An 11,127-nucleotide genomic window follows, 5' to 3' on the forward strand; every position below is an offset into this window, starting at 1 on the left:
AGGTCATTTGTGTGCAGAGAGCTTATGTGCGGCATCGGTCTCTCCAACCACTCACAGTAATGTGGGCCTCAGAGCTCACACGCCTGACACTAAAACAGCTGCAAGAATTTCACTACAAACAAAAGCCTTCTTGTGCCACAGCACCGCACCCAAAAACAAGATGCCTTCCTTCAGCCATCATCACAGCTGAAATGGCCCAGCTAGAGCTTTGTCATATGTACTGTAAATGAAACATTCTTCTCTTCAAAACATCAGTGGACCTGTTCAGAGCAGAGCTTTACTTGAAGTGTGTTCATTACTGCACCATGGATTTATTGGTATGCCATATGCTAAAAGTGAAAACTTGTGTTTCCTGTTTTTCTGTTCATCATTCACACAGGTCCTCACTCTTTTCCATACATGACATAATGATATATTATACAGTTCGAAATGACTGTAGAAGTCACAAATGTGCGTGACGTGTCCACTTGAATGTTTGAGTCTGGAATAATCTTCTATATATACACATCCATGTGAGTGTTGTTGTGTCGCAGGGAGCTGGTGAAGCTGTTCTGCTCCGAGGTGTCCCAGAGGAAGGAGCTGATGCATTTCCTGAGCGGCCTCATCACCTCGCTCTCGGTGAGTTTACCGCGATAATGACTGTATCGACTTCTCTCTCGATGGGTAAAATGAAGCACCCTCTCTCTTCAACTCAGATCTTCCTTTGAAATGCTTATATTACAGTATGTTTTTACATTCTGGGCGTTATATAATGAGCCTTCAGTCTGTGAGCGCACTCATTAGCATCTGTGAGAGCTTTCCCGGTGTCAATAAAGTTAAATCCGCGCTCGCTCTTTGATTAATATTTCATAACACCGTACTGCATGCCTCACATATCTGAAACACCCATTCAGCTCCGCTCCGACCGGAGAGGCTTAGCTCAAATCAGGCCGCGTTTCTGAATGGGAATGTGGCATCCTTGATATTCCTGAAGATGGACCTGTCAGCTCCACACATGCCGCCTTTAGCGTGTTTGCTTTTATATACCGAGGCCAGGTGTGTTTGGATTAGCATATACCTTGGCTTTTATGTTCAGGAAGCTAAATATGGGTTAGTCACTACATTTGAGCGTGAAGGGCATGGGGCCTACATTATTTAGTAGTCATTTAGTCAAAGGGGGGAAAGTAGCCCAAACAAATCAAACGTTTAAGAAATACTTAAGAAGTACTGGGAGTACGATTTTAAAACACTTTGGTAGATCCAGTGAGAGTGTTCTTTAAGTTTACCCCATTAAAACGATGGTGATTTGTGATGTGTGCGCAGGAGCCTGCAGCGCTGAAGCGGTACCTGCAGAAGGAGGACATCAGAGAACTTCCAGAGGAGGAGGAGCGCTGGGAGGTCCCAGAGCCTCCCAAACCGCCCCAGCCTGATCCCAGCCTGGACAGAGGTACTAGTCTCACACACAGGGCTGCACCAATGGGACTGGTTTATAAACACACTCAGACATTGAAAGGGTCGCTCAGATATGAGGGCATCAGAAACCGAAACCACCAGGGACACTACGTGAATAGCAGATAAAGGGAATAGTGTAGCTTAGTTTAAAGATAAAGTGTACACAGGAAGGAGAACCAGAGGATAGGGCTCAGTGTGTTGTTCCTCTGACCTGACCATAAGCTATGTCCAAGAGGAACGTTTTGAGCCTGGTCTGAAATAAAGAGACTGTGGTTCTGGTTCTTTAACATGAGCTGGAAGTAAAGACTCGACCTCCTACTGTGAGTTTATAGACTCGAGGAGAAGCCCTGCGTTTTGAGAGCGAAGTGCTGTGCATGGCTGATATGGAACTGTAGCGTCTTGTAGATAGAATGGAATCATACCCATGGCAGTTACCGGTCGCTCGCCAGGCCTTTCCAATTAGCTCCCCAAAGGCTTTCTACATTTCTACATTTGATGAGATTTAAATAAGTTTTCTTTTTGTTCTGAACATATTGAACACAGATTGCAAACAATTATGTAGTTATTATCTTGAATTGTGTTAAAATATCCTTTGAACTCCACTTAAGTTGCTTGTTTATATGTGCTATCAAAGCGTAAGTAGCTTTTTGTCACGTAAAAATAGCTCACAGAGTAATAAAGGTTGGACACCCCTGTTCTATGGTGTAACAGGTGAAACTCGGGAACTCAGAACATCATTAAAAAGTGCATTTACTTCTGTTATTCAAGTTAAACTGTGAAACTAATATATCATTTTGATTATTATGGCTCAGTTTGTGAAAACCCCAAATTAAAAACCTCATAAAATGTTAATAAAAAAAATGGACTGTGAGCCATAATCACAATTTTAACAAACAAAGGCTTGACACTTTGCATTTAATGAGTCTATATCAGGTATTAGTTTCACATTTTAAGTTGAATTACAGAAATGAATGAACTCATTTTCTGAGTTTCGCCTGTATACGTGAGGAGGAGGATTCAGCAGGAAGCCAGTGGAGAGACTTGAGCACAGGAGTAACACCGCTACAGTGTGGTCGTTGAGTCACACTCTTGCTCCCCTGGCTATATGTACATCTCTCTCAAGAGACCATTCTTTTTTATACTCTAATTTACTCTTCTTAGTATAGTTCTATACTTAATTTTTTTTTTTTTTTTTTTTTTTTCATGAAAAAGCCACTAAATGAATGTTAGTTGTGGTCCAAATTCATTCCTAATTTTCCTAACACATTTGTAGCATTCCAGTTCTTCACAGGGACGTGTTTATCGGCACGTTTCACAGTTCACACATTCCAACCTTCAGGGTCACTGTTACAGAAATGCAGGAAAACTATCCTCGAAGTTCATGAAATTGATTTCAATGCTTTGTAATTGGATGGACAGGGTTTTTCCCACAAATGTCTGAGTTTACAATATATTAGGAGGACAAAACAAAATGTGTTCCGATACTAGAAAAAATCTGGTATAGTGCCATTAACATTAAATTTTAATATAATGATTATAAAGCACCAGTCCAGGTACGTTTGTGATGAGGATTACCACATGATTACATGCTCCATCATATTAAATACATCATATTTTGTATGATGTAGGGCCTTTACATTTGTAAAACATAAGTTAAAGAGGAAGAGTTTCATGTCCCAAGGTCAAACCAAGGACTCCCTCATGGCCCTTAAGTACAGTACTATTGCACAGCCACAGTTGGCCTTGTTTACTTCTGTTGTCACAACATCCTGTGTTCATGTCCAGTAAGGTAGTATATAATAATACTAGTATATCAATAATACATTGAAAGGATTGTCATAAATGTCTGCTTTTAAAAAACTAATTGTATTCCATGTACTAGAAAAACTAGCAATCTAAGGGCTTTTCAAATTCAAGCCAGTTGCTAAATTCCTCTGATGGTTCTTACAAATAAGTCTGTTCTGTGGATTGTAATACATAATCAAAGTCATATGTGGGCAAAGAGTCAAAGATAATAATAACCTGTATCTCCCGTGAGTGCACTCTCCTCCCTGTGCAGAAGTGCACATATAGGAGTGGGAGAATTAGTGTCTGTCTCTGAGGTTGACGGGGAAAGAAGCACATCTTCGCTGCAGCAAAAGGCCAGACATCATCTGATGCCTAAAGCCACTTACGTAACCCGGCGATCTGCAATCTTCTCTCCGTGTGGGCTAACCTGCAGGGAAATGAATGTTGTGACTGTATGCCTTTCTTCATCTTACAAAGGAAGGCACTGAAAAGGGTTTTCAGAGTTTTATCAACAACACTGGACGCTACATATTAAAATGGACTGACTTTAAAGGGGAAAGAATCATTAAAAGATGTCTGAAACCTTTGTGTTTGTGTGTGTGTGTGTCCCTCCCCAGTGTTCTCCAGGCCCCCCCTGACAGAAGAGCCCTCTCGGCCCCCACAGGACAGTGGGGAGCAGACCCTGGTGTGCTGGCCCCCACGAGCGTCCAGCAGCAACATGGGAGCTCCCCGCAAAAGTAAATTCCCCACTCTGCCATTTGCTTCATTTCACCTAATTTTATGGACATTTCATAATCTTAATTGATATTGAAATGTGGTCATACTTGTATGTAGATAATATCAGTATAGCAACACAGGCCAACTGACCCCAAACGGTCATCGTCCAATCAAACTGTTGCTATGTTACTTTCCTAACATACAGTGTTTGTAGCATCCCAGATCTTCACAGGAAGAGTTTATAGGCATAACTTGCAGGGTCACTTTTCAGGCTCGCTGTTATAGAAATGCTAGAAAATTAGCCTAAAAGTTCATGAAATTGATACTACTTAATAATACTTTATAAATAGATGCACAGTGTTTTTTTCCCACAAATGTCAGAGTTTACAATATACAAAATGAATGTTGTTCCACTATTACAACAAAAATCAGGTCAGACATCTCAGATAAGCTCTCGGCGCCTGGAGGCTGAGCAAGCAAGCTAACTTAACAAAAAGACTCATGTTTGATCAATACTCAACTAAAATAAGAGGAGAACTTCGAGCATACCGAGTCCATTAGACAGTGCTGGTTGTATTTGAGGTCATGGTAATGGGGGCGGGGCTGCTAAAACTGTAAAGCTCCCCAATGAAGGCTGGTGAAATGCATGAGTTAAAGGAATGTGGAGTGGAATGTACCTTCTGTTCTCCAAAGGATCTGTTTTTGTACGGTTACAGAAAAATCGTGGTACGTGTAGGCAGGGCCTGAGTCAGTTATTTCTTCTTCAAGATTTCTTCCAAAATGATGACGTCCTTACATTGAAATGCCATGAGCCTAAATGATAACTGTTGACCGTGTTGGCCCACAGCTGGAGATGGAAGTGTGGTGGAGGCTGTGAACAAGATGTGGCCCCCTCCTGCTCCTCCCAAAGATAGGGTGTACGAGCCAGGCCTGGAGCCCAGGGAGAGGGGCCCGTTGGTGACCACCAATCCTAATCCCAGCAGCGGGCAGGAGAACCAGGCCAGAGGCGGAGAACCCAACATCCAGAGGGTCCACAGCCAACACCCCCTTGCTCCTACTACCCCCACAGGCAGTTGGCCCTCAGGTTAGCACGAGTCTGACTGTGGTCTTACCTTTTCTCTCTTAATATCCAACTAAACCATGATGAAACTTACATGCTGAGTGTGAGTGGCTCCCCTTACTAACGAGATGTTGCCATTAACAACATTTAACGTCGAACAATTGAACGCCAGCATTACAAATATATGCTATAGGCCAGGGTTTGGCAACATCAGGCTAAGGGGCAAAATCTGGCCCTCTAGCAAAGAACCTATGGCCCAAAAGATGGTTTTGATAATATAATAATGCACATCGGAGATCAAGTACTATTAAAATGTTAAATGCTGTCAGTTCTATTAACATTCATTAGGATGCACCTCCTGAACCACTGGTGGGTCATTTATGATGTTCAGCCCTGGGGTTTGGAGAGCGTGGTTCTTTTTTGGGCCACGATTGGGAGAATTGGCCCCTCGTGTTTTGACACAGACTTCTCCTATAGGCTGTCAGTAACTCTGTAACAGTGTTAACAGTGTGTTTGCGTGTGCGTGTGTTTGTGTGTGCGTGTGCGTGCGCGTGTGACTTCTTCAGGAGAGTTAAAACAGGTGTCTGTTCAGCTGTTTTAACTGATGAGCTTAAACCATGATGTATTGCAGTATGGGGACATTGATGTATTTCTCCACAGTGTTGCTTTAAGTAGGCATATTTCTAGTGTTCCCTAATGTGCAGTCTTCTCGCTGACAGTGGGTCTGTCCTCCACAGAGCCGTCCCACGACAGAGCCCAGCCCGGGAGAGAGAGCGGAGACCAGACCCCTGGAGCGCCCAAACCTCCCAGCGCTCCTGAACACACCGTGGCTCCTGCTCCATCTGCACAGCCTTCAGAGAGCTCCAGCCCACTGACCGCCACTGACCCGCCGCAGGCTGCAGACCGACTGTACGCACTCACAAACACTCTCTTTTGTAAATATCCCTCCAGTTAGTCCGATTTTACCAGACATAGACAAGACCTACCATTCATGATTTAGATTTTTTCATACTGTTCAAACATTTTATAATATATTTCTTTTTTATAATACTTTAGCCAGATTGCAAACAAAAACCTTTATTTGATTATGGAGAAATTCATCAGACAATCCCATTTATCTTGAGAATATAGGCTATGAGTGTGGCATCACAATCACAAGTCTTTTCTGTCTTGGGTGATAAAGCTTTTGGAAGTAACTCTTTTAACATCATGGTGGCTGAGTGGTTAGCACTCATCTCTTTCCTCACAGCAAGACATTTCTGGGTTTGACTCCCAGACCAGGCAGGGCCTTTCTGTGTGGGGTTCTCCAAGTGTCCACGTAGGTTTCCCTGGTCATAGCGGCAGCGCGTCAGTGAGTCGGGACTTACCTTGTCTGATCTTTGCATTTTCATTGTACCAAAAAACACCGCAGCTATACCTTCCTGGTTTGTGTTAAAGATATTTAAGGCACATTGGCCTACTGCGTTCTTCAGACACATGTCATTTCTTTATGGAGCTTGTCCTACTGCGTTCTTCAGACACATGTCATTTCTCTATGGAGCTTGTCCTACTGTGTTCTTCAGACACATGTCATTTCTCTATGGAGCTTGTCCTACTGTGTTCTTCAGACACATGTCATTTCTCTATGGAGCTTGTCCTACTGTGTTCTTCAGACACATGTCATTTCTTTATGGAGCTTGTCCTACTGTGTTCTTCAGACACATGTCATTTCTTTATGGAGCTTGTCCTACTGTGTTCTTCAGACACATGTCATTTCTCTATGGAGCTTGTCCTACTGTGTTCTTCAGACACATGTCATTTCTTTATGGAGCTTGTCCTACTGTGTTCTTCAGACACATGTCATTTCTTTATGGAGCTTGTCCTACTGTGTTCTTCAGACACATGTCATTTCTTTATGGAGCTTGTCCTACTGTGTTCTTCAGACACATGTCATTTCTTTATGGAGCTTGTCCTACTGTGTTCTTCAGACACATGTCATTTCTTTATGGAGCTTGTCCTTCCCACCAACTTCAGCACTGATTTTCAGTCTGATCCTGTTGGCATGAAGCACAGACGCTGGGATGTAGCTTTTCATGTGTGCATGTTGTGTCAATTGCATTTCTGCACAGGGAGTTTTGCGAAGCTGCAGCACATTGAGGAAAGCAAATCCACAATGTAGTTTTTTCTTTTCATTTTGCAAGATCTCGAGTCGGGGCACGAAATGTTGTTTCGTCCTTATTTAGTCTTGTTGTTATTAGAAGAGTAATATTACTTAACAGTGCAGTACTTCAGTAGTGCATGATCTTCAGTAGTGGGTGATCTTCAGTAGTGGGTGATCTTCAGTAGTGGGTGATCGTCAGTAGTGGATGATCTTCAGTAGTGGATGATCTTCAGTAGTGGGTGATCTTCAGTAGTGCATGATCTTCAGTAGTGGGTGATCTTCAGTAGTGGGTGATCTTCAGTAGTGGATGATCTTCAGTAGTGGATGATCTTCAGTAGTGGATGATCTTCAGTAGTGGGTGATCTTCAGTAGTGGGTGATCTTCAGTAGTGGGTGATCTTCAGTAGTGGCTGATCTTCAGTAGTGGGTGATCTTCAGTAGTGGGTGATCTTCAGTAGTGGATGATCTTCAGCAGTGGATGATCTTCAGCAGTGGGTGATCTTCAGTAGTGGGTGATCTTCAGTAGTGGGTGATCTTCAGTAGTGGCTGATCTTCAGTAGTGGGTGATCTTCAGTAGTGGGTGATCTTCAGTAGTGGATGATCTTCAGTAGTGGGTGATCTTCAGTAGTGGGTGATCTTCAGTAGTGGGTGATCTTCAGTAGTGGGTGATCTTCAGTAGTGGGTGATCTTCAGTAGTGGGTGATCTTCAGTAGTGGGTGATCTTCAGTAGTGGGTGATCTTCAGTAGTGGATGATCTTCAGTAGTGGGTGATCTTCAGTAGTGGGTGATCTTCAGTAGTGGATGATCTTCAGTCGTGGGTGATCTTCAGTAGTGGGTGATCTTCAGTAGTGGGTGATCTTCAGTAGTGGATGATCTTCAGTAGTGGGTGATCTTCAGTAGTGGGTGATCTTCAGTAGTGGGTGATCTTCAGTTGTGGGTGATCTTCAGTAGTGGGTGATCTTCAGTAGTGGGTGATCTTCAGTAGTGGGTGATCTTCAGTAGTGGGTGATCTTCAGTAGTGGGTGATCTTCAGTAGTGGGTGATCTTCAGTAGTGGATGATCTTCAGTAGTGGGTGATCTTCAGTAGTGGGTGATCTTCAGTAGTGGATGATCTTCAGTAGTGGGTGATCTTCAGTAGTGGGTGATCTTCAGTAGTGGATGATCTAGCATGTCTGCCTCATGCCTTTCTCTCCCAGACCCCTGGGCCCAGATGCGGTGCTGGTCTCCGGAGTGTTCCAGGGCACAGCGGCTGTAGACGCCCCTCGGCCTCCTCTCATCATGGACTTCCCCCAGTGGACCAAGGACCAGTTCATGGAGGACATGGCCATCGCCTGTCAGAAGCCCACCACTGTGAGTGTCCTGTGTCTGTTACTGCTTCACTCCATTCCACATCATCTTATTATATTCACTGACTTCTTCAGAAAACCGCACAGCTGTGGAACATTCCAGATCATACAACTGAACAGACACCTTCTAAACAGACAGGGCAGTGACACCAAACAACTGTAAAAACATGTCATCACGTACATGTAATCACACGCAATTAAACGTGTGCTTTGAATTAAACTGTGTAAATTCACAGTCATCCAGGTTAATTCAATCTTGAAATGAAAACAAAACAACTGGACAACTGGGTGAAGAAGTTCGTGTAGAGAGTGTGTTCTATGGAGAAGATCTGAACATGGGAAAACCTCTCAAACATTGAGTTTCTTGTAGAAAAAGAGCTCCATGACTAAAGATCAGTAGCATGTCTCCATAACTAGGCACAGAGGACCTTTCCAACTGTCGCACACTGGGACAGAGCCGCGTGGAGGAAGCTCTGGATATGGGTTTAGACAAAAAAAGAATAAAATACTGTAGTTTACATCAACAACAAATAATTGACGGGGAGCTGTCAACAATAGTCTTCTTGAAGACTTTATGTGGCATTTAGAAATGTCACATAAAGTGTTTCTCAGCACAAAAAAGTTGGTTAAGTGTTTAGTTAAATATTGACTTAGGATAATTGGAAATTAGCACTAAAATCTAAATGGGCTTAAATCACTGACCCAAAAGTAAATTAACACCAAACACAAGGTAAAGTATAAAACGATATCGACAATTTATTTACAAAAAAACAATAATAAAGAGAAGCATGTGTATACAATGGCTAATAACCTAGTCCTAAGCCGGCACAACACACCCTACGTTGCAGGCCTGTATCGTTGCTTGGGAACGTAGAGACCAAAAACAAAAAATGGTCGCTTCACTCAGAGAGCCAAAACAAACAAATGCAGAGGACCTTGTAACGTGTTAATCCCACTAGACTGGTCCAGGTAATGGGTCGTCCTCGGCTCAGTTGAGGGCAGCACGGGGGTCCAGATACAGCAGTACAAAGGTCCACCCCGATCCGCGGCCACTTGTCTTGGTTTCCCACGTTGCCAGAGGTACTCTGAGCGACGCGGGCACTCAGAGTGACTACCTGGGGTCCGTACTTCGTTGTCCAGTCCGGTAACGATCCTTTGTTAGCTTAGCCTCGCTAATACCAAGTAATAAGCGACAAAAACACACTGCTACGAAGCTGAAGCTACACAGCGTCCTACTTTTTAATGACTTCAACAAAAAGAAAACAGGATTGTAGGATTGACCTCTTTGATGCCTTCATTCAGTCCATAAAGTTGCAGTTTGGCTGAATGTGGCAGCGTAGTGACGGAGTGGCACATTGGCTTTGTTTCTTTTCACATGTACAGTCGCCGTGTGTTTTGGGTTTAGTGTCTTTGTATCAGGTACGTGCTCGGTATCTGCAGCTCATATAAATTGAAAGTGTATCTGATCTGATTGACCCGTTGACCCGTAGGTGGTGCTGTCCGACCAGCGGGACTTGTCGGAGATCGGCGAGTGGGGCGAGCGGCTGGTGCACTCCTTCCTGCTGCACTGGAGGGACAGCTCGGCTCCAGGGCGCCCCTCGGTGGTGGAGTGGTGCAACGAGAGCGGCGAGAGCGGCCAGCCCTACGACTTCAAACTGGCCTTCAGCCCCGACGACAGCGCCGTCTACGTCGAGGTCAAATCCACCGTCAAGGCGGAGAAGGCCTTCATCCACATGTCGGCCAACGAGCTGGACTTCGCTCTCAAGAAGAAGGAGCACTATCACATCTTCAGGGTGTACAGCGCCGGAGACGCCCAGAACGTCCGCCTGTGCCGCATCCAGAACCTGGCACAGCACCTCCACACCAAGAACCTCGACCTGTATATCTTTGTGTAGCCAAATCTGTATGGGACGTTTTCTGTGTCGTCACATTTGGAATTTTAAAGAAAGCTCTGGGATTTTGACCTGGAATGTGAAGTTTGTTTTTCTGAGAAGATTTCTCTTTTTTAATGCTTCATGCCTTTGAGTAAATCAGGGGGGCTATGGATTTTTAGTCAAAGTAATATTTTTAAGTTACTTAACAGGTCACAGGTTGAACTTAGACCATTTTATTTTAAGGACCAGTAAATATATGTATAATACAAGTTGAATTTGAAATTGAAAGCAAACACTGACAAATGACTTTCAAACTTCACTTCTGATGGCCAGAATAATTTCCATATTTGCACTTTCTACTGCACTGATTTTAGTTTTTAATGTGCCTCTTAAATCGACAGTTCTTTTTCTATTTTCTTTTTTATCCTGATGTTTGATGATGCCTGCTTTGTTTGGTAGCATTCTCTGTGCAGTATTTTAGTGTTTTCTACAGTTCTATCTTTGTTTCGTACCCGCACTGTTCATGCACTGAAATAAAGTAGTGTTAAGTGTACGACTCGAGTTTGTCTCTGTAACTATTGTAGTGTAAACGTCTGGTTATTATAATGGAGCAGATTTCTAAAGAATACCCAGGAAGAATGTAGAGAGGAGCATGTGAGGCAGTGTGGAGAGAGAACCAGAGGGATGATTGGACTTGTGCCCCTCTGTGTTATCATTTAGGTTAAAAGCTCCACATACTTCCTCCACACCTTTGAGCGCGTCGCGTTAGCAT

At 43.6% G+C, this 11,127-nt stretch overlaps 1 protein-coding gene across 1 annotated transcript in view; it reads left to right on the forward strand.

Moving 5' to 3' along the window:
- Positions 1-10,816, forward strand: part of LOC306979111 (uncharacterized protein) — a 60,653-nt gene extending 49,837 nt beyond the window's left edge. The window contains exons 39-45 of the mRNA XM_079577928.1: positions 534-618; positions 1,303-1,426; positions 3,837-3,956; positions 4,784-5,020; positions 5,734-5,905; positions 8,332-8,485; positions 9,972-10,816. Coding sequence (XP_079434054.1) covers positions 534-618; positions 1,303-1,426; positions 3,837-3,956; positions 4,784-5,020; positions 5,734-5,905; positions 8,332-8,485; positions 9,972-10,376 — 1,297 coding nt within the window. The 3' untranslated portion in view covers positions 10,377-10,816. The remainder of the gene's footprint in view (positions 1-533; positions 619-1,302; positions 1,427-3,836; positions 3,957-4,783; positions 5,021-5,733; positions 5,906-8,331; positions 8,486-9,971) is intronic.
- The last annotated feature ends 311 nt before the right edge of the window (positions 10,817-11,127 follow it).

Source organism: Gobius niger (genome assembly GCF_951799975.1).
Source record: "Gobius niger genome assembly, chromosome: 19".
NCBI lineage: Eukaryota > Metazoa > Chordata > Actinopteri > Gobiiformes > Gobiidae > Gobius > Gobius niger.